The sequence below is a fragment of the Caenorhabditis elegans genome, chromosome X (genome assembly GCF_000002985.6).
Source record: "Caenorhabditis elegans chromosome X".
Lineage (NCBI taxonomy): Eukaryota > Metazoa > Nematoda > Chromadorea > Rhabditida > Rhabditidae > Caenorhabditis > Caenorhabditis elegans.
Window position 1 is genome coordinate 9,765,843 of NC_003284.9, and position 26,499 is coordinate 9,792,341.

At 34.5% G+C, this 26,499-nt stretch overlaps 3 protein-coding genes and 6 non-coding genes across 9 annotated transcripts; 3 read left to right on the plus strand and 6 right to left on the minus strand.

The window, feature by feature from the left end:
* Nucleotides 1-735: 735 nt before the first annotated feature.
* Nucleotides 736-848, plus strand: T09B9.7. The gene has a single exon (NR_071877.1). It is a non-coding gene; the product is annotated as an Unclassified non-coding RNA T09B9.7 (non-coding RNA).
* On the minus strand, nt 736-848 carry T09B9.9. Its single transcript, NR_071878.1, has one exon. It is a non-coding gene; the product is annotated as an Unclassified non-coding RNA T09B9.9 (non-coding RNA).
* Nucleotides 849-3,396: 2,548 nt separating this feature from the next.
* Nucleotides 3,397-3,528, plus strand: T09B9.8. The gene has a single exon (NR_071879.1). It is a non-coding gene; the product is annotated as an Unclassified non-coding RNA T09B9.8 (non-coding RNA).
* Nucleotides 3,529-5,854: 2,326 nt separating this feature from the next.
* T09B9.4 (uncharacterized protein) lies at nt 5,855-8,510 on the minus strand. Its single transcript, NM_077239.6, has 7 exons — nt 8,432-8,510; nt 8,325-8,385; nt 7,922-8,255; nt 7,232-7,791; nt 6,956-7,185; nt 6,630-6,699; nt 5,855-6,583 (listed from the first exon to the last, which is right to left on the minus strand). Exons 1-7 carry the CDS (start codon nt 8,493-8,495, stop codon nt 6,316-6,318), a joined length of 1,587 nt encoding a protein of 528 aa, NP_509640.1. The 5' UTR covers nt 8,496-8,510; the 3' UTR covers nt 5,855-6,315.
* A 3,428-nt stretch (nt 8,511-11,938) lies between these two features.
* On the plus strand, nt 11,939-14,570 carry T09B9.5 (uncharacterized protein). Its single transcript, NM_077240.4, has 7 exons — nt 11,939-12,185; nt 12,669-12,871; nt 12,929-13,189; nt 13,232-13,367; nt 13,446-13,525; nt 13,779-13,891; nt 14,285-14,570. The coding sequence occupies exons 1-7, from the start codon at nt 12,012-12,014 to the stop codon at nt 14,407-14,409; spliced, it is 1,092 nt and encodes a 363-aa protein (NP_509641.1). The 5' UTR covers nt 11,939-12,011; the 3' UTR covers nt 14,410-14,570.
* Nucleotides 14,523-23,368, minus strand: F36G3.1 (uncharacterized protein). The gene is made up of 10 exons (NM_077241.9): nt 23,282-23,368; nt 20,684-22,413; nt 20,065-20,188; nt 16,549-16,665; nt 16,069-16,155; nt 15,712-15,896; nt 15,442-15,661; nt 15,265-15,397; nt 15,098-15,215; nt 14,523-14,995 (listed from the first exon to the last, which is right to left on the minus strand). Exons 1-10 carry the CDS (start codon nt 23,348-23,350, stop codon nt 14,884-14,886), a joined length of 2,895 nt encoding a protein of 964 aa, NP_509642.1. The 5' UTR covers nt 23,351-23,368; the 3' UTR covers nt 14,523-14,883.
* Nucleotides 17,427-17,604, minus strand: F36G3.6. Its single transcript, NR_071880.1, has one exon. It is a non-coding gene; the product is annotated as an Unclassified non-coding RNA F36G3.6 (non-coding RNA).
* Nucleotides 23,369-24,347: 979 nt separating the features above from the next.
* F36G3.7 lies at nt 24,348-24,399 on the minus strand. Its single transcript, NR_071881.1, has one exon. It is a non-coding gene; the product is annotated as an Unclassified non-coding RNA F36G3.7 (non-coding RNA).
* Nucleotides 24,400-25,163: 764 nt separating this feature from the next.
* 21ur-12348 lies at nt 25,164-25,184 on the minus strand. Its single transcript, NR_071882.1, has one exon.
* Between the last annotated feature and the right edge of the window lie 1,315 nt (nt 25,185-26,499).

Below are 26,499 nucleotides of genomic sequence, written 5' to 3' on the forward strand. Positions count from 1 at the left end.
GACAACACCAAGAAACAATGGTACGAAAAACAACTCAAAAGACAGTTTCATTCTAATACACATTTCAACAGAAACAAAAACACAAAGATTTCGAAGTATTGCGTTCCAGCATGTAGGTTTTAACAGTTGTATTTAGAAAATTCGATGGGAAAGTGATAATTGCAATAAAATAAAGTTATTTGAACAGCTGTTTTCTGGGAAAAATTGTTCAACAGAAAGTTATCTGCAATTCAGGATTTGACAAAAACGGAATTGTCTGTTTTCAAAAAATTTGACAAATAAAAAGATTAGCTGAAACAACTTCATATGTCATAGCTAACCTATTCAAAATTTTGAAACCCTCTTTCATCAAAACACAAAAATAAAAAGAAAAAAAACAAAACTTGAATGTTGAAAAGGGAGATTTTTAAATAAGCTGTCCACAAAATGGATTCAGCGATCATCGATTTAATGAGGAAACCAACAGAAAAAAATCAAACGTTATAAAACCATGTAATTGAAGTTTGTATACGTCTGTACTTCTGACCACGCATGGAGACCAGAAAAAAAGTATCTGCATAGAGAAAAAGGTAAATGGAAGATGACTCAGTGTACATCAGTCACACACCATCCGAACATCCCTTTTGCCACAAAATGCTTACATTCGCACAAAATAGGATGCGAATTTGAAACTGTAACTAGATACAAATAGTTGTATTATTAGTCTCATTTTTTTCTTTTCTACCACACCCCCAATCATTCAAAAGAAACACTTTCACTACTGTATCGAGTGAGACATCGGGATTATGTAATCCGCAATGTTTGTTTTAGCGATTTTCGGTCTAATTGCGGAAATGGAAGCCGACGATTGACAAAGCTGCAGAAAACGGTGTTGGTAGAAGAAAGATTGAAGAAGCACACGTATCGTTTCGCTTTTATAGTCGCCGTCATACAAGTTTCAATTTACTCAGCATGCTTATTGGGCTTACAAAACACATATGCTCACGTCATTTACTTGTTTCTCCATTCTCAATTTAGGAGAAAGGCTTTGTGAGTCATAATGAACTAGCTTAACTACCTGCACAGAGCTTGGAAGTACACAAGTTAAGTATTGTACTGGAAAATATGAGTTGTCTTGCACAAAAATATACACAAAAAGATCATTATAACATAAGCGTAAACCTACGGAACAATTCGAGTAATAAGGTTATCTGGTGGAATAATTGATCAAATGATCTGATTTTGGAACTTCAATTGAGCAAACCGTTTTTAACCAGATTTGAGGCATCAAACAAGCCTTAACCAATTTTTCTCTCGAAAAATACTAACAACTAACCGTCTAAAGAAAACATTACCAAAAGTAGCCTAACAAATTATTGCAAGAACATTGTGATTTAAATTTGGAAAAATCGTCTAATAATTGCAAAACATGTTTAATATTTCAATTTTTGCAAGTTTTCCTATTTTTTTATATGCATAATTTGCCGGAAACGGGAGTGGGTGTTTAGGGAGTGGTTCGTGATTTTAAGCTTCTCTTGTCTCATTGTGTCAACACATTTCATATGACAAAAGTCATAAGGTTGAAAATCAAGATTTAGTGACCCTATTGAAAATAAGACTTGGGTGTTTCCAGACTAGATTAAAGTGCAGCCCACAATTTTGCAAAGTAGAAGTTTTGCAGTATGGCAACGTTGCCTGTTCTATGTTTGATTAGAATAGAAATCATCATGAAAAGAGTTTATTCTTAGAAATTATGCAGACTCATTCATCAGGAATAGAAACGGAAGGTGCTTAGAATGAATAAGAAATTTTCAATGGGAATCTAACAATTGCGAAAAAAAGGTTATTCGTCATTCGATTTAACCGAAAGAAGTTTCTTTGCTCTCTCAATTTTTCACTTATTTTGATTGAACCTTTATACTACTATCTTTGATGATATAAAATTTGGATGTCCGCATACGTTCCCATTCTTCTCCTCCCACTCGAATACCATTCCCGACGCATATACCACATCATTTGAACTATTCCGCTTGTGTCTAGAATATGCAAACCGCGATATAGACCAGACCACCCACCTACGCGGTCTTGAGACTGGGTGTGGTTCTGATGGACAAACGATATTTTTTCAGGTTTCCAATGAAAAAGATGACGATGATTCAGAATTTCAGAAAGTTGATGTGTTGCGGGCATGAGCCGAGACATCACGAACGCCTTATCAGCATGTTGCTGATGTGACAAACTTTGAACTTGCTTCGATTAACTTTTTGATTTTTCAATTCAACAGTATGCCACGACCACGCTGCAATCACGTTGCCACCACTCTTCTTAAAGTCAATATGTACAAAAGTTTAAATGACTGAGTTGTTCAAATTGAAAGAAATACCTTTAACACAAAACACACAAGGAGGGTGTTTGTTTACTTTTTTACTGTTCAAAACTGCCATTTATAGATCTTGGAAGGTCTCCAAATTAAGAATCAAAAATTGAATAATCGCGTAGACTAGACTGAATGCATGAGAAGTAAACAAAACATACACGTGGCAAGTTGAAAATGTAATCGAACTTTTTGGTGAATGACAGCTTAAAACATCAATTTTTATAAACGGAGTAAGTACGGGATGGTTCTGAATTGAAGACAGATTGAATAGGACAACAAAATGATATAACACCTTGCCTCTGTAAAAAAAACGCCAATGTTTGTTATCACTAACACGAGAATTAATTTAACTTTTACAATAAGAACAAAAACAATTTAATAATAAGGCCAGCTCAATTAAGTTGACGGAAATCCTATCACGAGAAGACATTTTTTTACTCCTGTTCTTTATTTTTCTCTGAGTTTCAAATGATATTTCAGTTGGTGGCTAGCCAAAACAATTGGATACAACTGCCGGACATTTGATGTTGTCAGTTGATACTATCATGATACAAAAACAAGATACTGGAAATGTTGAAGATCGAAAAAAGGTTTGGAATAAAATTTCAATTGGAATATGAAATCACTTCAAAATATTTCGGTTTTAAGTTTTTCAGTGACCTTATTTATTAAAATTGATTGTCTCAAAAACAAAAAAAAAGTGTTGTAGTAAATTAAAAATTAATATTTTCGTAGTTCAGAAGTCAAAGTTTCTTCATTCCCTGATTTACCTGAGAGTAACTCTGAGTAACTCTGACCTAGTTTCTTCTACCAGACCTTTCAGACCTAGAAACTCGAGCATCTAGCCAATTCAGTTTTATTATAGTTTGAATATATAAAATTTCAAATAGGAAAAAACCAGAATAACAGAAGTCTCACAGGTTCCACGTATGACAAAAATGATAGACTGATTCAGACAAGTCCGAGCAATGTAAACTTGCAAAATTGAAAAGCACAAATAGAAGCCGGTAATACACGGTAGAGCAAGAAATAAAAATGGAACAAAGTCTGTGGTCAGTTTGTGTAAATACATAATACTGACCAATGAAAGAGGCGAAAAGGCTATGAGGTCAACATCAACAAACTTTTGAGGAAGTAGTAGCTAGTTTGAGTAATCTCGAAAAAACGATGAAAGGAAACAGTAAGTAAGCAAGTTGGAAAAAGTTGAAAAAAAGCAATCACGAAATCGAGGACTCTTTACATAATAAAGGTTGTTTATGAACGAGGTGTAAATCGAACTGTGAAGAATAGAAAAGACGAAGTAAATTGCGCATGAATTTTCTCTATTCATGCGCAAATACGGTAGAAATACAAGAAATGCATACGACATTAGGAAAAGAAAAGGAAATTGAGGACATGTTTATGCTTTTCGATAGATTCACAACTATGTTTATTTGCTGTTAAAGCCTTTTTTCCGTTTGGCCTTGAAATTCAGATAGTAGCACACAAAATTTGTATGTGTTTCGTTCCATTCCTGATCGACTACTGTCTCCCAACATGCAATCCCATTCCTACTGATCAATGGCAAATGTTTGCATTTCAGCAGATGGAATTGTTGCAAGTGTGTAGAGTATACTTTGGCAAACGACATTATTAAACACTATTTGGACGGGCTCTAATTGGTTTTTCTCTGGAGATTTTTACTCTATAAGCGAGAATTCATACAATCTAGAACTGGAAAACACTACATTTATTCACAGTAAACACATACATAATATTGAAAAGCACTTCGACAACGTTACCATGAAACAATCAAATATTGATTTGAACTTTAGACATTTAAAACATGTTTCCAATAGATAGTATTATTAATGAGTGAGCAGCGATACCAAGTTATTTTTGTACAGACCGGATAAAAACGAAGTTAGATTAACTTCCAAAAATATGGAATTTTTATCGCAAATTGTTCATTTGATAAACCTGGGTGTCATTTTTAAGGAAGTGAAAAAATGTTCATAATAGTTAAAACTAAGAGTAAGTGTTTGATTTTTACCCTCAAACAATTGTTTTATGTGGGAGTATTGACAAGTAAAAACTGTGAACTCGGATTTTTAAAAAAACAAGAATTTTGAATCTCAAAAAACTATTTCTTTCGCTACTGTCAAAAACGGTTTTACCAGGGTTTTTTTTCCAAAAACTATAACTGTAAAATCTACGTCATGTGGCAACATAATGCTAGGTTTTCATTTTACTCCGTACAAAAAAACTCAGCTGGACAAAATAATAGGTGAAAAAAGATGGTGCGAAGGTTCCGTCTGTACTACAACTCATCGTCTGATTCATATAAAAGTGTACTAATTTTGTGTATACTCTTTAAAACCCATGTTTTCGTTACTAAATTCGCAAATTCAAAAAAAAAACCAAAAATTGCATAACATATAAAACGTTTCTGATTGTTTTTTTTGTTAAATTTAGTCATTAGTGGTTGGGGTGACACATAATACCGCCTAATCCTTTACACATGGGCATCCTGAAAGTTGTTAGTACCCATATTTGTCTTTCATGTGATTGTGGTGGTACATTGGTATTTTAACTGAAAATGTATTGCTAGTTAGTTACTTATCAAAACAACAATTTTTGACGCAGTGATAAAAACAATAGCACACAAATTTCGAATCCGTAATAACGTAACAATATTCTCTTCTTTTTTTCATACTTGTTTATCATTTCAAAAAATGAGCAAAAGTAGTTTAGATTGCATAATGCATAAAAAATTTGTATTGAACGTACATTTAAAAAAACGTACACGATAAGCAATATTTTCGCAAGGGAGTGAAGGCTTCTTTTAAAAATAAGTTAATTTCTAATGTATTTTATTAGCCGTTCCACTACTATTTATACACTGACACAGTGCTTTGATATTGTTAATTTATCAAAGCCAAGTATTTTAATAAAAATTCAACAGACATTTGAAAACCTTTTATTGCAATTATTCATAACATTGTGACAATTTTCCGATTAACGTCTAACAACTTTTACATGATACTCTGAAAATTGTTAAATTTGAAAGTATTTTCTATTCGGAGATTTTTTGGTTTTTTTTTTTTGAGAAAAATCACATTTGGTTTTAAAAAGGGACTGACAATGATTTTGAAATAGCTTGAAATAATTTAAAAAAATCATTACAATAATTGCTCATTATGGAATTTGTAATTTTATACTACTTGTGTGTTTGATATTCAAAATAAATTCGATTTGTTTTTTCATTATCTCACTAAATGTTTTCAAAAATTACTACTACCCCACTACATCCCAATAATTCCCATGAATTTAACACTGTAATATATTTTTAAAAAATATATTAAAACTGCCGTTCTAAATTAACAAATTACGAACAGCCTTTTAAAAAATCCGATTAGATTTTGACATTTTTTGATTTATGCATGATTTATGCGAATTGATTTCACTTCAACTTTAGCCCTGTAAAAAACATATTTTGATGCTTTTCCAACAAGTGAACAAGGAAAATTACTTTATGAATCGATAAAACAGATCCATATGAGAGAAACGAATCAGCCCAATGAAAAATCAAATCAACGTTTCAAAGCTTTCAAGAATAAATGTGGGAGCCATAAAACCGAATGAAAATATAAAACGGGACGGGAAGACGCGGTGGGATGGGTGTATGTTCAATATTCCGCAACATTATGCATCAAGCGGTTAAGCATGAGTCTACTTGGTATAATGAACAGGAGCATTTAAAAGAACAAAAGACCGGTGGAGGGATGCTGGATGTGATTTAACATATTTGAGGGAAAGACACATGTAAATGTGTATACCTAATGATTATTGGGACAAAGTGATTAATTCATTGGGAACAAGGCTAGCTAAGCATTGGGTTCTATAAAACAAATCGTCGGATGATGTATTCGAGTAAATGTGCATGGGAAGTGTTTTTTTTTGTCATCGGGGGATATGGTCTAGTAATGAGAATCTGGTCTCTCATTTCTAGCCGGAGTGGCTCTCTGAGTTGGGTGCACAGTTGCCAGGATCGGTGCAACCTGAGCGTGCGGATGCGTATCGTTGTTGATGTTAGCAGTTGAGTTCGATCCTGCACGGCTTGTGCTAGGCTGAACAACGACGGTCGGAGGAGAGGATCCATGTGCTCTTCTCTCGGCAAGCATTCGATGAGGAGGCTCATCTATGCTGTTGTCATGGCTCAATGCAGCAAGTCGCCAAGCAAGAGGTCTGAAATTTTTATTTGTTCGCTCAACCTATTTAAAAGTAAACTAACCCATCAGTGCGAACGGCTTCGATACGAATAGCTTCCAAAACAGCCTCCATCTTCGACATGCGTTGATTCACTGAAAGTAAGATATTTTGTTGGTAAACAAAATAAATACGAATAAAATTGAATTGAAAGTGAGATAAATGTAGGCTGAGAACTGCAACCTTAACGTCTCTTTGAACTTCCATTCAGGTGATAAAGACTTAAAAGAGATAAAGACTATGTTGATCCATCCCAAACATGCATAGGTTTCCTTTGATTTAACATAGGAAGAGCACTTTTAGTAATTCAATAAATAACAACAAGATGTTTTCAAATTTTTTTTCACTAACATTTTTTGACTTCAGCCTCTGTAGCTTGCGATCGACGTCTCTCCTGATTGCACATTCCAACAAGCTTTTTGTTTTCAATGTGCAAATGGGCAGTTTCGTTGAGTTGCTGACGATAAGAAGAAGTGGACTGTTGGTCAGTGTTTCTAACAAGTGGCGAGCTGGTGCTGACTGCGGGCGAGTTGGTGTTGACCACTGGAGAATTGGCGCTGACATTAGGCGAGTTACCATTACTGAAAAAAACTTATTTGTCTGGCTACAACAATTTTTAAAACTGACTACTTCTGGGAGGCAGATGCATGAAGTGCCACTTCGACAGTGTCGTCGAAATCGACAAAACCGTTCAAGTAGGCCATTTCCAATGCTTGTTGCAACTTCCGCTTCTCCTCGTTCATCTGGCTCATTCTCTTTCCCAGTGTATTGATGAGCAACTCTTGCTCCTGCTCCAAAGCTGATTCATGATCAACTTTTTCAGCACGGAGGCGCATCAATTCCTCCTGATAGCTTTTTTCAGCGCGGCTACAGTACGTGCGAAGACGCTCTATCTCTGCTTGTTTGTCAGCCATAAGCTTCTCGGCAGCAGCTTCATCTCCATGAACATCGGGTATCTTGGCGACATTTGCCATGAGAGATTTGGTGAGAGACTCCTCATCTTTTTGGTACTTCTTGACAAGATAATCCTTGTCTTGGTTCAATTGCTGGATCTTTTTGAGCAAAGAGTTGGAGATATATTCTTCCTCTTGCTCGGCTTTGGTGAACATCTGGACAGCAGCAATGCGGAGCTGCTTGTTTGCTTCCAGGAGCTCCTTGTTCTCGCGTTTTCGCTGAGAGTTGACGTGCTGTAAGGAAGAAACAATAAACTCAACAAATGAAAATTCATTGTTATTTTTTTCAATTTAAGTTTTGCTTGAATGAAAGGTGAGACATCTTCAAAGTCGATAATCAATAAACAAATGAACCAAGTCCCACCTTTTGACGGAAAAAGCGATACATGAGATCAAGCATTTCAAATGGCAATTCTTTGCGCAGTTTCTTGTGATTATCAGGCAGCGGTGTCGTATGATGAACACGGTAGACAGTTCCATTAGACGGTGCTGGTTCGAACCACGTTGGCTGTTCAGCAAGCAAAAACTGGTAGAACTCGGGGTATCTCATTTGAATTTCCCTGTCGGCAAGCAAATCGGGAACACCAATGTTCATCATAATTGTGCGAACTCCGTCTAGATCCTCAGCGTCGCCAACCTCGGCCTCGGAATTGCGGGAGGAGAACATGGATACGCTGGCACCAATTGACGATCCTGGGCTAAAATTTATCAAATTTAAAACGTCAGTAGCAGTCTTTACGGAACATAAAATAACTTTGTGCACATACCTAGGAGCAAACGGTTCGTGACCGCCGGAGTGGCTTCGGTGAACAGAAAATGATGATTCACCTGAAATTAATCATTATCGATTTTACAAGAAAAGTAAAAAAACAACCTCTTCCTGATGCATCAATGTGCAGAGCCTCGTTTTTGGGTGTTGGACGCTTTGGGTGCTCCATTATGAGGTTTTTGACCTGGAAATCAGAATTTAGCCTGGAAACAGCAAGGGATTGGCAAAGACTAGAAAGAAATGAGCACACGAACGACTGTTCAAATGCATATGCGTTCGAAAAAAAGAAGGGGGAGACATTGTTCGGTAGGGCGCGCTTGCATTTTTGTGTCTGCAGACGAGAGAGAGAGGGAGGATTGGTGTGTTGCTGCAGGGGGGTTTTTTAATATTTTTTCCCAAACGTTTTTTTTTTGTTAAAAGAATGTGGCTGAACAATATCATTTTGATAATTTGAAAATCAAAAAAAGCAATGACATTCGTTGCTTATCAAACCATTTCCGTTCAAAAACGTTTTCTGTTTTTTGATAGCACTTTTCGACGACACGTTTTTAGGCTGGTGATAGTTTTAAAGAAAAATTTTGTTAGACCACTTTTGAATCCCGGTTGAGATTTTTTTGAACAAAAAAAAACAATTGACGAGTTGTTTTTCCTTATAGTGAAACCAAGAAAAAAGAAATACCACCCCCAAATTGAAAAGAAGGACAAAATGAGAAACGCAAATGAAGGCAATGAGATGAGGAGATTTGCGTACCCTTCCTGCCACGTAGGAGAGTCTGTCTGATGCACACCCGCTCACAACATCAAAAAATACTCACAATGCACTCACACGCAGACAGGCAAAGTGACCCTCTGAATTGTCCATTCTCAACGAGGGTAAGAGGGAGAAACCAAGTGAGAAAGAAGGAGAGAGAGAGTTTTAAAATTTGGGACAGGTCAGTTGACTGATGAGTAATGAAAGTGGATTAGGTATCTTTTGAGTGTTTGCACATAGACTGGTTCTCACGCTTTTTCTTAAACCGTTCTATGAATGATATCACACTCTAAAGCTAAGGAGAACGGTTTTGTAACAACGAAGGCACTTAAATAAAATACTTTTTTTTAAAAATATTTATTCAAAATTATCATAAACTTATAATAAATCAAAATCACGTTGAAATCTCCTACAGTTAGCGATATTTTGAAAAGAGTATGTTTGCTATTGTACTTATAGATTTGATGTATAATATCCCAATATTTTTTGAAATGTCACATTGAGTTTATATGAACAGAAAAAAAATTCATCAAGATGTACTGTCACTTGTTATTATCTTGTCTTTAAATGAATTTATTGACCACGGTATGCCAGAAATAACCAAAAAAGAACAAGAAAACATTGATTAAAACTAAAAATCTGATGCAAACGTGTTTTCAATTTGAATATATTCCTAAATTCTATGTTTCAAAATCTAAATGAGAAATTTTAATTGAACGCAAATTATTACTGTTTCTGAATGTTAAACAGTGTCAGAAAGAAAATACAAAAAACTAGTTTTGAAAATTTTGGCTCCAATTCTAAATATCTTCACTTAAGCCTCTTTTTGAGTAATTTACAGCAGTAACTTCTTCATTGGCAGTCCATTTTTAGATGCAAAATTGAAACTATCAAAATTACTTACTACATGGTTTTGTCCGCAGTTCCTTATCTTCATGCTGAGCATTTTTGCAAGCAATAATTTGAGCCTGAAAAACTAAAAATCAAAATTTAAACGAATGTATAAAACATAAATTTTGAATGGAAAAAGAACATTCATTTTCTGTTGCCGTGAAAAAAAAAATGTCGAGCGGCAAAATTGAAGGCGTTAAGAAGTGGAGGCACTCGTTGACGGCGTGGAAATTGAACGCTTTGTGGGTTTATGCTTGTGGCCCGGACAATTGACATTTCATGAACACGCGAGGGCTCTTTTTTTGTGATCTGAGCTGAATTGGAATTTTGAAGAAAAAACCGACAAAGCAGAAATACATCAAAATTTTTGAATTATATTTACATTATGAATTTATTTGGAGACTGAAGTTCCATTCAGAATTTATATTTTTCAACATCCCTGAAAGCGGTCACTTCATCAAACTAAAAATTTAAAAAAAACACGGGACGAAATCCGAAATCTTGGAAAATGCGTCTTGAACAAATATGATTTTATGTAACTGGATTGGGAAATGGATGGAAGATTTTAATAATTCCATTTCTATTTAAATATTTCCGTATTTAAACTTCAAGGTTTGGCGATAATAAAAAATTTGTGGTGTCATAAAATGCAAAAACCAGATATTTATATATCGATTGCGTTTGTTTTATATTTACAAATATCAAACAACGTTGTCAGTCTAAAAACAGTGGGAATGTGAATATTGAAAAGTGAAAAAATTATTTTCACTGGAAATGAAAAAAAAAGACTTTGTCGATCAAAGAATCAAATTCCCCGTTTTAATCCGAACTAATTCTATTTGTTCGACATATATGCGAATATCAGTTTTAATCCATTTATTAAGTTGAAATTATCATTTGATATATTAATTATTGCTTATAAGAACATTCTTCAATGTAACATTTTTGGTGTTTGTTAAAAAAAAATCATGAAATTAATAAGATGTAATTGACAATTTTAATTTTTTTTAAACTTTCGACAAACTGAGAAAGTTTACGCAAAATTGACCTTCTTAGAAAATTTAAAGCAGCTTCATATGTTCAAAAAGTTACACTGTTTGGATTCAAATAATCAATAAATGAACATCGTTGAAGAAAATAATTTTCCAATGATATGATAGGCACAAGGAAGAACATTTTTAATGAAGAAAAGTCAAAATGCGACCTTTTAAACGCTATGAAGTTTTAATTAAAAAGTTTGAAAATTGCACTGAACAAAAAAAAATTTTAGAAGAAAGCGGTATAATTCGGATGGCTGCATGACCGAATATGATATGTTAGAACAAATTTGAGTGGATTTATGAGTACAATAACATGTTTTCCAGATTGTGCATGTCCATTTCCCGACAAGAAATGTTCGAGAAAAGGTTTGCGTTCCTGTCTTTATGAGCCTACACATGACGTGGACCTTCAATGAAGCAAAATCAAGGATGTTCATTATGTTCATCTTGAATTTGAAACTATTATTTTAAAAAAATGTTTCTTTGATCTTGTTTTTTCTACTCCATAAGTGAAAATATGAAATTTTTTTAAAAACTTCTTGACCCATGCATACCAAAAACATGTTTGCTCGAGGCAGCCAATTTTTCTGCGAATCCAATTTGGCGAGAAGTGTATACACTCTGCATATTCTATCTTCACTGAGTTTTCATCTTTTTTTAGATAATTTTCATGTTTTTTGGATTGGATCCACAAATACTCCAAAGCTTGGTGGCAAAATAAGTATTTTCAATCTCCCTCCAAATCGTTTAATTTTTTTCTTTATTTGTGTATATTTCTGTTGTTGTTGTCTGCACGATAAAGGGGAGGAAGAAGAGTTCGCCGGATTTTGAAAAAGAATCAGATAGCGATAGCGTGTCTGCATTGCTTAATAGACTCCCCGGAAACAGAGCCTAGGACACTCCGCTACTGAAGCTTCACAACAAAAGCAAAAAAGAATTCAGCTCGTCTTTCTCTTTTTGCAGTTTTGTATAGACTTGCCATTATTTCAAACTTGCAGACAAAATGCTAACCACTCCAAATCCCGATTTATGTGTAGAACCATTTATTGAGCCTTCCCAATGGTTTTTCACATTAGTTGAAATGATTCTAGCTGTAGGAGGATTGATAATGAATACCAATATTACTGTGATTTGTCATAAAGCGTCACCAATGCCACATCCACAAAGGAGGTTATTGGTAAGTTGCAAGCATTTTTTTTTGTTGAAATTAAAGGATGTTCTAATCTAGAAGTGATAGCCACAAAGGAGAGGCATTTAGAGGGTTTTAAAACCATTTCTATATATATAATAAAACATTTATAAAAATGTTGGAAAATATTTTATTTTTGCGACTCAGAAAGTGGAAGTAGTTGTCCAACTTCTATTGGTCTTGATATCATACTGGCCAATAGAAGCATAATAATGCAGACTTGATAACTTGATTCCTAATTATTACAGTAAAACTTTTTGCTTATTTCTGTACCCACAACTTTTTTCAAAAAACAGTTTTGTGTTATTCGATGAAAAAACTGAAAATAACAACGTTATTCAAATACAACCAAATAACCTGGCAGTTGACTTTTTAAATTTTGATTACAATGACAAAACCAATTTTATGCAAATTGTACAAAACTTAGATAAAAAACATAACTTTTTCTATTAATTATTAGTCATATTTCAGGCTTCCATTTCTATAAATTTTGCAATTCTCTCCGGATTTCAACTGGCTAGGAATTTTTTCCTCTTTCTTGTAATGCAACAACCTTGTTTAAATCAAGTGACTACGGTTTCATGCAAACTTCAACAGTTTCCTTTGATATTCTGTTATATTCACTGCGCCGCATCATTTTTTCTACTTGGAGTGCAAAGTAATTTTTTAAAGTTGTAAGTTTCTCGTCTGATTTAATTTTACGCTCATAATCTTCAATAAAATATTTTCAGAAAACCCATTGACAAATCACCGATGAAATGGTATTTATCATGCTCTGTGTGGCAGAGCACAATTGCAGCCGTTTGCGTAGCTCTATCGCTGTTGTTCACTGCTTTTGATCAAGATTTGGAGAACGAGCCCATGAATAAGTGTTCAATTCTTCTTGCAGTATCCCAGTCGTACTTGACGTTTTCCTTATTAACATTGCTGATTCTGCTCCACGCCACTGGTTTAATTTTCATCATGTTAGCAAGCGTTCTGCAACGAGACAAGTAAGAATATTCTGACAAAAAAAACGTAATAAAGAATTTCAGGAAAAGCTGGATTTCATTTACGATATTTTCATTGAAAGAGATTTTCAAATATGAGACACTCGCCTGGCAGATATCACTATTTATCTCAGGATGCGTGGTTTTATACCGTCACGTTTTGAGAGAATCTTGTGACGAGGTTTGATTTAGCCATTACAACTTAAAGCAAAACTTTGAGCATGTGTGAAGTGTGAAAATATAAATTAACAATTTTCAGTGCGCTGTGATAGTACTGGAACTAGCGTTTCTGATAGTACCACTATTAATTTCATTTATGCATCCCCTTTACTTAATATGGTAAGTCTGGGCTATCTGTCAAATGCATATCTTTTTAAAAATTGATTGTTTAAATTTTTTATCAACCTTGTACCAGGCACTTTTTAGTATTCATCATTTCACTCTGGTCAGTGCTCTTACTTTGAAATTGAACTAAAATTATCAATATGTGTTATGATAATAATCCTATTAAACCATTTTTAAATGCCTCTACAACTGTACTAAAACCAATGTTCATCAAGAAATCGAGAATTAAAAAGTCTTCAATTTGAAGGTACGTACTGCCGATGAGAGATGCAGCTACCAGGACGTTTCCATGTATGTTGTCTGCGTTACCAGAGTACTCATTGGTACCACCGCAAGTTCCGTCGGCTAGCACTTCAGCAAGTAAGAATTTTTGATATTTCAGATAATTATTAATGAGGCGAAAGAACTTTTGTGTATATTCCAAAGTAATAAAAATATTCATGAAGCACTCTAAATCACAAAGACAAAATGTGATCTAGCTAGTAAATGTGTAAATTAAACAAATGATACTCTTATGACAGTCGTTTTCTTTGAAGAAAAAACAAGTTATTTCCGACAAAATTATGTATCCAAAATAAACAAATAAATAAATAAAAAATCCACATTTTTTTTCCTTTTCTGGCTTCTACCATTTTTATCTCTCCACTGCAAAATAAAAATTCAAAATCAAATCTGAATTTTATTCAATAAAAAAATCGTTCTGACTGAGAACTCTTACTATCAATATTTCCATATTTTTTCGACCGTTTTCAGCATTCGCCATTCAAAGTCCAAGGGCAGATCTCACTCCGAATGATACACTTCACATGGAATCCAAAAAGAAACCATTATCACAATCACCCAGGGTAGTTATAGAAGAGGAAGATGTAGCCGAATGATCGAGCGATGTAGATCCGTTGTAAAAATCATGATATTAATGAAAAATGCTGTAATAATTATTATTGTCTTTCTTCCCTCAGTTTCTTTCACGCCCTTTTTTAAAGTACTTCCTTTTCTACAATAGCCATTTATTTAAGAAAATGAATCGATTTCAGTCGTTTTTCTTTAAATTTCAAGTATGTAAAATGGGGAATGTTACTTTTTAAAGAAATTATTTGAAAAAAAGGAAACTAATAATGAATAAAATAGTTATACCGGGTACGGCGTTTTTGCCGAAATATTAAAATGAAAGTGCTTTGTATGCATCTAAAGCTCTATTCTACAAAAAAAACAAACTGAAAAGATTTGCAAGAATGAAAAAAAAAACATGACACCAATATGGCGTTTAGGATCAGTATAAATTTTTTGAGGAGAAAAAATACTTGGTAATATATACAACTTCAGGGATCATTCATAAATTAACTGTTACAAAATTAGGTGAAACGATCCTTCGTCAGATGTCGTTCTACAGAACGCTCCTCTTGTGGTGTCAAATCCAAAATGCGTCCAATGTTGTAGATATTCGCAAGTTGGTTATGCCGATCGCTAAAACATTCTATGTTGTAGTTGGTTTTTACTCCATCACTTTTAGTATTTTTGTTATTGAAATTTTTATTACAACTAATTATGCATGAATGATCATATTACCTCAAAATAAAGCTTAACAAGGCCTCTCTTGCTTCAACATCTAACCCATTTTGGAACGATTCTGAGCTACTACCGGCACTTGGCAAATTTCCTGCAGCAGCAAGAACTGACGCACGAGCTGAAAACAATTTATGAATTCTGGAGACAATTTCTGAAAATCTGCTTACGTTGCATTTTGCGATGAGTGATAACTGATCCGGTCGGCGACTTCCGATGACTGTTGATGATTTGATTTTGCTTACAAATAAGCATATCTCTCTCCCGCAGTTCGTTCTCAAGGTGGAGAACTTTTCTATCGAACTAAATAAGTTATTGCTTAGAATGTTATGTATCCTTTGACTCACGGTATCGGCTAGTTTAGCCATACTTGTTTGATTAAGAATAAGTTTCTGCTTGTTAAGTTCTCGCTGCAAATCCTCAATTTCCATGGACATTTGTGCTTCTCTAGATAAGAAACGATCCCGCTCCATGTTTTTCATTTTGTATAGTGTGGCCTCCTCAACAGCTTTATCTCTCAGTTTTGTGACCTCCCCGAGCTTCTTAGTAATTGCATCCAGTTCTTCTCTAAAATCAAAGAAATATAAAGAAATTATGTAAGTGTGTTCGGAAGTTACCTAAGATTTTCAATAATCTCCTTTTGGCGCTGAACGATAACTTTTTGGGAATCCACGTCATCTTTTAAGCTGTTTTCAATATTTATCACATTGGTTACTTTCTCTTTGAGAATAGCAAGCTCTTGGTCTTTTCTTTGCACAATTTCACAAAGCTCATCAATTTCCGATGTGAGTTCGGTGTATTGCTGAAAATTGCAAAATTAAAGATAAGTAGTAAAATCATATTTAAATATGATATCATTGAATAAACATGTTATATGATTATAGCTTTCTGTTCGAACTTCCGGTTTTGGCGCCAATTGGCTTCCGTTCAAATTTCACCTCTTTACATCGAAAGTAGATTTTAAAAAGGAATACCTGTTCTGCTTCAATCTCGATTCCGTCAATAGTTTGTTGGGATTCTTCAAGCTCTTCCTTGAGCTTTGAATTAATTTGCAGAAGTTCCTGTAACATTTAAAATTGAACAAAACAGTTGAAATATACAACGAAGTATTGAAGAAACACCAAAAATTTTGAAAATGTTCACGATAGTCTGTGACGTAATTATAGGAGGCTACCAGAAATTGATAAGGAGTTATGAAATTTGTTTTTACATAATTTATTTTGGCTAAATTACACTTAAACGGGTGCTTTCCATGCCAGAAAAATGTGTGTGCATAACTATTTGATTATTTCTCACCATTTCATTCAACAATTGAACAATTTTTTTAAAAAGTTTTAAATTTTTTAAATTTTTTTTAAATTTTACTTTTTTGAACTTCTTGCACCTAATGAGAAAAGCTATTACTCATGAAATTTTTAAATATTTGAATAAGTAGTAGTTCAAAAGTCACTCACCTTTTCTCCACTTTTAACCTTTTCCAGGTCTCCCTGCAGTCTATCAATTTCCACTTGGAGACTCTCCATCACTTCTGGAACGTGTCGATCGACAAGAATGAACGAATTGTTGTCCGTCTAAAATTCAAAATATTGAAACAGGATGTCACTCGGCAGCTGCGCTCCGCCCACTTTCTAAAAAAGATGGATTCTAGTGGGACACACATCTGCTCAAACCACAAACATATGTTCACACCGGCGGCGGTGGGTTTTGAAATTTCAAAAATGATCGGAGGTGGCAAAACTAATAAACCCAATAAGTTATCAGTCGAACAATAAAAAAGAAGTGTCTTATCAGTTTTCTTGAATAATTTTCTGTTACCAACCCCATTGATGAATGTGATTGAAAACGGAAAAGAAAAACGAATGTTGGAGGAGTCAATTCAATTAGACTTCTTGGACCAAAATAAGAGAGATAAGGCGATAATAACATGATAATGATCAATTTGGAGGGAAAACAAGAAAATGATGAGGATGCAAGGTATAGAAGAAATGAAAGGGAATTGGCGAACGCTGAGAGAAGATGATCCATGATCCGACTTGAAAAAAAGTTACAATATTCTAAAAGAAAATCATCGTCACGGATCATTTGGTAGTTGGAAAAACCACCGACAGCAAGCCGTAAAAGAGAGTAGGTCAGCTGTAAACCTTTTGTACTATTGCTATACTATAACTGCCACCTACTGAAAACCATTGTACTAGAGAAAATGAGTATATACCTATCAACATGTGTCTATGGGTTACATAATGACAGTGGTAGTAGTGTCAGAGGGCGGTATCCCCTTACATCTAATTCGCATATTATAACTACAAAAAAAACCATGACAGCCTACCACGCAATGATGAGAAAATCAAACAATAGCTTCAGCGTTTTTCTCATTTTTTTTGCTTCTGATTTCTTTCATGTTACATTGCAGTTTTTGGCGATAGCCGCCAGCCAAGACATACACCGTTAAAAACTAAACCGAATGGGAAATGATTCGTCAAACTTATTCAACTTGACACATTTTATGCGATTTTTCACAAAATCGGCGAAGCCATAGAAATGCCATTGGATACCGTTTCTATAGCTAAAAAAACCATAGAAAAGCACTATCCAAAAACATCATGGAAAAAGAAAAAAACGTGACAGCACAAAAATGCGAACAACCAAAAGTAGAGGACAAAGAAGTAGATTCAAATGGGAATGCAAAAACGAATAAGAAATTTGCATAAACCAGGGGGTGTTCAGACAAGGAAATGAATGAATCAAACTACTCACGGGTCTCTTGTGTCTTTTTAACAAAATGGCGCGGAACATTGATTGCAGAAAAGTGTAGATAATAGGAATTAGTTTCATTGAAAGGTAGGTGAAACCGTGGGTGGCTGGATAATGACACATCAGTCAGAGTGTGAAAATGACTCTGATGATGTGGAATTAATTGCATGGATCCGGAAACTTTTTGTTCGAAAGAACGGTGGAGGCTGAAGCTACTAGTTACACTACAGATTTGAAAATGTGGAGAATGGTGTAAAAAACTGTGGAATGTGATGTGAAGTTGCTAGAGAAAGAAAATGGTTTGCAACAAATGAACAATAACTGGTCATCGGGAAAATGGCCGATGAAATCTTTTTTCACTTTATTTGCAGGCAGAAAAATATAGGAATTGATTATATTAAATTATTGGATCTTCAATTTCAGATTCGTCCAAATAAATATTTCAAAGATAATTCGAGATAACGCTAGAAAAAATTTTCAACATTTACAAAAACTAATCAAAATCAATGGTCTGCAGAAAAAAGTTTAAAAAAATGGTTTCAAACAATATTTTCCCAAAAACATGTCCTAAAAATGAAAAAAAAAAACTTTACAAATTGTGTTAAAAACGAGACGTCAACATAAAGAATTGCTCAATTTAGGTATAAGAATTTGCTAAATATTGAAAAAATGCATTCTAGTACTCACAAAACTAAAATTTGAAAAATTAACAGCTTTTATTGATAAATTCAGACGAATGAAACATGCTCACAACAAACAGATAAAACAACTGTATAAAATATTTACAGAACTCTAGAAATTTGAGTGTACAATAGTTCTACTAGTACAACACGATTCGTATTGAAAAATACAAAAAGGAAAACAAAACAAATTTTGTAAAATTGGAATGTGTTGGAACAGAGGTGCTATCTCAGCGCAGCCCAGAAACTCATAAGCCTACATACACTTGCTCAGTCAGTTAGTCACACACACACACACGAAGATGGAAAAAGCAGAAAAATAGTTCAAATAGTGAATTGAGAGAGCGCGAAAACAAAATATTCGTGAACAAGTGGCCTTGTGTTTATGAGTGAGGCAGGAAGGTGTTGTGTCCCTGGGCGACGTCTTTCCGGGGAGACTGTTTAGGGAGGGACACTGAATTTCTGGCGAAATTAAAATTAATCGAGTCGCCCGTGATCATAATATAAAATAAAAGTCCAATTTTCGTGGTAAGGCCTCAAAAATCAATTGTAGCTGTATTTTGCCAGCGTGAAGTCTAAGAATGTAGTTGAAAAAGAAATGAAGAAGGGTTTCGCCCATTTTCATCAAATTTGGCAAACTTGAACTAATTGAAAAGTGTGTTAAACTGTTGAAAATTGAGAATTGGAAAAAAACCAGGCAGTCAACTATAAAATTGAGGTTTACCGTGAAATGTACACATAATGTCGAATGATTTAGAAAGGCGAACAGTTTTTCCAATTCTTTATTGACTTTGATGGGTTGAAAGGGGGTACCTTGTTGGAACTGTTTCTTCGTTTTTTTCTTTTTGTTTATTCAATTTAAATCAGTTGGTTTTCAGTTTTTTCGCTGCTCACTTAGAAACGAAGAAACTAAGAGTTCAGGTAAAAAGGTCGAAAAATGTTCATCTTTGAAATGAAATGAAACATCTCTAAGGAAAAAGCTGTAAATAATGAAGAAATGACAAAAGACTACGGCAAAAACAATAAACAATAAAATGAAGCGCTGCGTGGGCATAGGCATAAAGCATACGACTTGGAAACATGACATATAAAAAAAATTTAATAAAAGACAGTCGCTACTTGAAAATGCCAGGCGATCAAGGCTTTTTTGAGGAGCGGGTGAGTAAATAGAAAAAAAAACATTGATATTACAAAGTATTTTTGCATAATTAAACAATGCACTCAAAAACTATATTGACCGACTGAATTCATAATTCATTACTGTAGCTAACCAAAATCAGTAAATTAAAGCTACCATTTTTAACACTTAATGCTAGCCGAAGCAGTTTTTGAATTATCATATAGCATTAATAAATTTGTCTTATTTTTTGATACCTTAACTGGTATGTTGATGTCTAATTTGCGCCATACATGTATAATCACTCTGTTGATAAAATTATTCAAAGAAAATAATAAAATATCCCATTGATTTGTACGAACCAGTGTTCTTGCCAAACATTGAAAAACAAACAAAACTATCCGAACAAAAACCAACCATACCTGAACAGTTTGGTCTTGACACGAAGAGGTCATTGCAGTAGTGTCCATCGCACTTTTTCTTTTTTTCTCGGCCGCCATCTTCTTTCCAACCATATAGGCGCTCATCTGTTGTTCTTCGTCTCGCCTGAAGAAATAGTACTATACGTGTTTGACCATGACTCAGAAGGCGTTGTCCACTTTTATCTTTGGCCCTCTCACTTGTTGCGCTGCGCAAGTATTGATGAAGGTGAATTAGGAAGTTCAATTATAAATGTTTAGAGTGCCCGAGTACAGTATAACGAGAGTGGAAAATGACTTGAGGCGAGTTTAGGAAAAGAAAAAACGTTTTTATTTGATTAAAAAGGAGTGGCGGTGAAAAAACGGATACTGTACAAACTCTGTGATGTGATCACAATTTATGACCTTCTTCATGAATCTACCTATCAATATTTGCCATTTCGTTCATGATACTTTTTCCCATACCCCACCCCTATCCACTCGATCTTCTTAAGTTTGGCAAAAAACCTATCAGTCACAGTTGTCAACGATCAACCACACCCATGCATCCTCTTCATCAACATTTCCCAAAGTGAAATACAACTTGATGGTCAAAAAGGCCAGTTTTAATTCTGTCACTCACCCGAATGCATTGATAGCCGCAACCAGCTGTTCAACTTCTGCAGATATCTGCTTCACTGCAAGCAAATCTTCATCGAATTCATCACCGACGCTGTCTAGTTCATCATCATCTGTGTCGTTAGACGGATACCGTTCGATAATTGAGTTCCGCAAAGCTTGCGCTCTCTCGTCTTGGATGTGGTTTTCCGTAACCGGCTCAGCAAACTCGAAACTTTCAGATGACGTAGAAGATGATAAACTTTCCTCCTTTCCAGATGAGTAACCATCAAAATCGACTTTCACTTTATGCGTTGAACAGTCAGAAAATGGAATGTTGTTGTCAGCAGTAGTTGATGAGGTTTCAACCTCATCAGAAATAATGTGTGTTGGCATGAGTTCATTTTGAACAGCTTCCTGGTTGAAGGAAACTTGAGATTCTTTTGAAACACCACTGATCGAATTTTCATGGACAACCGGAATTGGCGTTTTGGCAATTGTGATTTCAGAAAACACATCGGGCAACTGTTCATATTCCAATACACTATTTTCATGGTGTTCTGCATCGAAAGCTTTCACATTTTCATTCAAATCTTTTGGTCTGTCTTTGGAATTCCCACCGTTTCGCTCAATATCACATAACTCATCAAATTCCTGATTAGCTACAGAAACTTCCATTAACGGAACAAACTGTTTAATTTGATCAGTTTCTTCAGTTTGCTCATAGCATTCTGACTCCGCGCGGAACTCGCAAAATTTTGATTCTGGAGAGTTTTTAATTTTGTTGGAATCCAAAACTGGGGACAAATCATCTTCCTCGTTTTTTTCACACTTTTCATTTTCTTGAGCATCATAAACACATTCAGCGATAACAGTGTTTGTTGTCTCGTCGTCATAGTTTTCTAAATGGCTTTCCAAACGCACGAGATTAACAACATTCTGGGAAATGTTAACTTCATTTTTTGTGTCTTTTGTCGGTGTTTGTGAATCAATTACAACGGAATCAATTGTCGATTCATTGACATTTTCTACAGTCACATAATCGTTCTTAGGAACTTCGAATTCTTCTGTATTTGAATACTCTGGAAAGTTTGTGGCTTCAGATTTTACTTCCAAGTGATCTCCTGAATCTGATGAACCAAAACTTTCAGAATGAACTTGGGCATGAATTTCTTCAATCTCAGTAATTTTTGACATCATATCATTTGTCAATTCTACGACGGAATCTGATATCTCATCTTCTGAGCTACTGACCTCACTTGTAGCATTTTCCATTTGAATCGGAGTCTGACGTTCATCTTCTTCTGAATACGTTTCCTCAAATTCCCTCGTATCTTCTATAACAATAGGTGTGTCTGCTCGATCTTCTTCCGCAATTATGACGTCGTTGTTTCCTGCTTCCGTCTCGGTTTTATCGTCCGACACTCCATTCAACAACTGTTGAGCCACATCTCGAATCTGAACATCGTCCACATCATAGAATTCTTCTTCGCTGCTGCAGCACTCTTCGTGAATTTCTCTTTGAGTCATCACGAGAATTCTTGGTTTCTGTAGATACATGACCTGTTTCACTATCGGAGGGGAAATCGCGCGTGGTGTGCTCACTGGTGTTCTCTCCCCTGGCTCTAAATCGTTCGCGTCGGCAATGGTGTCTGGAACTTTGATAGTGACGCTATGATTGATGACATTGGAAATGTCGGTTAAGCTGGAAGCGAGAGGTGTGGCATAGCCTTCACAATCGGAACTCTCAGGACTCTGAAAAAATAAATGGTTGAAGGAGGATTGGCGGTTTGGGAATTTTGAACGTATAGACCCAAAATGTGCTCAAATGAACGACCATCGTAATAGGACATCAAATGTTTTTCAATGACGGTTCAAAGTTTTGAAAAAGGTTCCAATGAAGTTAAAACCTTCAATTTTGGTCACTCTTTTGAGTCATTACGGTCTGCAGTTGACTTTATTGGATTTTCATTATTCATTGCACTTATTGTTAGGTAGTTTATCTCACGGTATTTCGTAGTTTTGATACATTCAAAGCCGATAGGTAAGTAATTTTTATCATTTTTGATCAGATTCAAAATTTTGAAATGCCATAAAAATTTTTTTTAATTTTGAGAAGTTCCACTTCAAATTTTGTTGATTTGAGCACATTTTGAGTCTATGCGTTTAGAATTTCCCAAACTATTAGTCTTTCGTTAGACTTTACTTTACTATAGAACAACAAGAACAATCAATCCTGGAAAGTACATAATTACATACAAACAATAAAAGTTTTTACAGAAACTAATACTTTGGGTTTTTATTTAAATAAAATTTAACAAAGACGTGCATTGTTATTTAAAACAAACCTTTGAGCAAGCATATAATTTGAAAAAAACTTCGAATTCCTGTGGCTATTGTTTTCACATTTTTAATGTTTTATAAATTCAACCCAAATGCTGGGTAAAGTGTCTTTCCTTTAAAAAAAATAAGTTCAGATCTAACAAAACCTTATGCTATCACTGTCTTTTGAAAATGAAACTATTGGAAATGAGTTAGTTGAATATATATATTTCCCAAACAATCTCACAAGTGGATTAATACGAGAACATATTTGATAAATTGTTCTTCCAAAGAAACATACCTTGTAATTTTCTCCGGAAGATACCGAATTACAAATTGAGTGTGTATCAGTATCAGTCTCCGAATCCATAGCTGTACCTCAAGATTGCTGAAAATACCCGCAACGTTCAATTGAAACTAAGAAAAATTGAGTCGAAAGGAGAAGTGAAATACGGTACGATAAGGAAACGTTTAGAGACGGGACAAAAATGTATTTATTATCTTCTTTACCTTAAGGGAAAATGAAAAGGTTTGGAAAAAAGTGACAGACCGATAAGGAAATATTGCACAAATTTATCAAATTGATGCAATGCATTTAAATTGCAAGTTCTACATTAAAGTCCGAACGTTAGCTAGCAATAATTAATTGATTTGCACGAAGTGCAAAACCAATTTTTGCAAAGTTAATATATCAAAATTTAAATTAAATGTAATCGAGAAGTTCTCAGCATTTACCTATATATAAAAAAATGATGTTTGAGCTTTCATTGTACTGACGAAGATATGCAAATTTTCAAGTTGCAACAAATCAGGGCGTGATAGTTTGACGTTATTTTTTGAAGAAAAGAGGAAAACGGAGCGATTGCATACGAAGTTGATGGGGAAAATCTATTGAGGGTGTCTGGTATAAGGAAGGAAAACGAATTCAAAGGGAGTGTCATCCAGCCTACTTGTACAGATTGAGTGAAAAACCGTCTGGATAGTCTATTATTCCTAGATAATCGAATTAGATGAATATACAATTTAAAAGGCGAACTATGAACAATTTCAGAATCAACAGTGGAATTTGAAAACTGATGTAAAAAGCACAATAATGTCCGGTATTACAACTATTTTCTCCACACAAAAATTATAGTTGTCAAACAAACAAAGCCAAACCCAAACCAATTGAGAACCAACCAACAAAAAAAAACCAACAAAACTAAGTTGTGGTTTGGTAAATGTATGTGTTCACAAACACATTCACCAGAAGAATGTGTTAGCTATTATAGAACAACTATAGGAACCAAGAAAAAACATGTCTATATGATATGAGTAATATTAAATCTACAATTGGTAGTCTTGCCTGTATCAGGCATTGGAAACATCAACAATTGAATTGTATACAAGTAAAAACAGGCTTTTTGTTGACAAATGGCAAGAAGCGTCGGAGCATGGAGACCAGAGGACAGGAGAGTGCAATAAGAATGGATTCATGTTGGAGGTAGTAGTCTGAAGATTTTTTGCACAAAAAGAGAAATGCACAAGGCACAATACATCTGGTCAAAAGTAAAAACAATACTTGTGGAGTATGACACCATTTTTTGAAGATACTTTTATATATGTGAATAAGTTTTTAAAGTTTAATCAAATGAGGGTTCAAATTTTTAGTGCCTGTGCAAACCCCTAGATTGATTGCTAAAAATTGTAAGTTTCGTAGCGCTGAATGAGAACACGATGTTATTTGAAAGCTTCAGCAATTATGTTACCTTATTTTCCCTAACTAATTTGGAGTTATTGGTTGATAACTCCACCCGTTTTGCTTCGTGCTCATGCACTGTTTATACCATTTTTTTTGTTATTTTTTTTATCTTTAGGCAAGTCTCTTGCGGGACGCAATAATTTCTATTTGTTGACAACTTCTATAAATAATATACATATTATGCAGACCTATGTGCACGCCCTTTTTGGCTCAGCAATTTTTTTCTGGATTTGGTCAAGTGATAATATTTTAATGTAAAAGTAAAGGAACGTCGTGTCACCGAAGTTGAAGAGGCATAAAGTGAGGCGACTTGCTTAACGAAATGCTTCATTATGATGTACCATGCTAAAATTGAACAAAATAAAAAATTGCAGAAAAACTACGTTTAACAACTCAATTTTTGCAGAAGAACGACAAATACATTTGTCGGCATAAAAGAAAATCCCAATAACAAAATCTTGGATCATATGTGTTTTCGGGTGACGATGAATAATGGAATCGTAAAACAGTGATGAAGGGTGGTGGATTGACACAAAAGAATTGGGATTCCGACTGACGCTTTCTTCGTCTCGTCGCACAAAAGATAGATATGATTATGCATGTATGTAGAAGAGGGCTTACATGATGACAGGACATACGGGACTTGACTGACAGTAGGATATCTCAATGTATGAATATATGAAGAAGAAAAAGATGATAATGAAAAAGGTGGACCTAGCACTATCCCTGCCTAAAACGGCTGCCCTCTTTCTTATCTCTATGCAATAGGTTTTTCGTTGATGGGTTGATTGTCTAACAATGAATTGTGGGTGTTACATTAAAATATAATAAAACAACGTTAGTTTTACAGTTGGGCATGAAAAGGGTGGGAGGTAGACTTGCGAAAGGAAAACGTGAAGAAAGCGGAGGAGGAGAGAGCGGAATAACTGGATTGTTGAGGCAAAATGGCAAAGGGGAAATGTTATGATTAGGGCAAGAAAACATTAGGGTTCCCGGAACCCTTTTTCTAATTAGGATTAATAATTAACGAGTTCATGAAAGGAAGTTTTTAGTCTTTGTAGTAATTAATCCTACTCGTTTTCAATACTTAGACAATTCGATCCGCACCACATCCAATTTAAATGCATGAATGATTGCAATTCAAACAAGTCGAGATGGGAAGAAGAAAAGTAAGTGATAACCTTGAATGATAGAACAGACGTTTTTCATTTGAACAAAAAAGCTAATTAAACTCTTCCACTTTTCAAATAGGCATGATTCAGCTGTTAAAATATATATTTTAAAATCTAGTACCTTGAATGCAAAAAACGGTTAGATATCTGGGCAAGGTCAACTATTCCTTCATTAAGAAGAATGACGTATTTGTTTTATTAATCAAAATGAAAAACATCAGTTGTTTAATTCTCAAATGTTATTTTCAAGCAAAATTTTGAAAATTTTTATAAATTTACGCTGTCGAGATAATCATTTTAAAACCGAACAAATGTTCTAATAACGTTATGTCAAAAAAACTTATAAAACTTTAAAAAACCGTAATAATTTTCAGTGAGTCAGTTTTATGAAACGCAAAACAAACAGAATCTGTTCGTTATTTTTCCAGTGTAAACAAAAATAAGAAGTAAAATTTAATGCTACTTGTTTGCACGCAGAGCTTATTGAAAATACTTCGATTCTGTTTTTTCAGACTATAATAAAAAAATCTACAATAGAACCACAGAACTAACAAATGCGGTTTTTTTTCAACAAAATGACGTATTGTTCCCACTTCCAAGTGATCA

Bases quoted from the DNA above. Each gene is read 5' to 3' on its own strand.
- F36G3.1 (NM_077241.9), bottom strand. From the start codon at position 23,350: ATGGATTCGGAGACTGATACTGATACACACTCAATTTGTAATTCGGTA. The intron at 15,897-16,068 runs GTATTCCTTTTT...TGCAATTTTCAG, and splicing joins TCGAGATTGAAGCAGAACAG to CAATACACCGAACTCACATC. The intron at 15,216-15,264 runs GTAAGCAGATTT...AATTGTTTTCAG, and splicing joins CACTCATCGCAAAATGCAAC to CTCGTGCGTCAGTTCTTGCT.
- T09B9.5 (NM_077240.4), top strand. From the start codon at position 12,012: ATGCTAACCACTCCAAATCCCGATTTATGTGTAGAACCATTTATTGAG. The intron at 12,872-12,928 runs GTAAGTTTCTCG...AAATATTTTCAG, and splicing joins CAAAGTAATTTTTTAAAGTT to AAAACCCATTGACAAATCAC. The intron at 13,892-14,284 runs GTAAGAATTTTT...GACCGTTTTCAG, and splicing joins GTCGGCTAGCACTTCAGCAA to CATTCGCCATTCAAAGTCCA.
- T09B9.4 (NM_077239.6), bottom strand. From the start codon at position 8,495: ATGGAGCACCCAAAGCGTCCAACACCCAAAAACGAGGCTCTGCACATT. The intron at 8,256-8,324 runs GTATGTGCACAA...GATAAATTTTAG, and splicing joins CACGAACCGTTTGCTCCTAG to CCCAGGATCGTCAATTGGTG. The intron at 6,584-6,629 runs GTTAGTTTACTT...TAAAAATTTCAG, and splicing joins GAAGCCGTTCGCACTGATGG to ACCTCTTGCTTGGCGACTTG.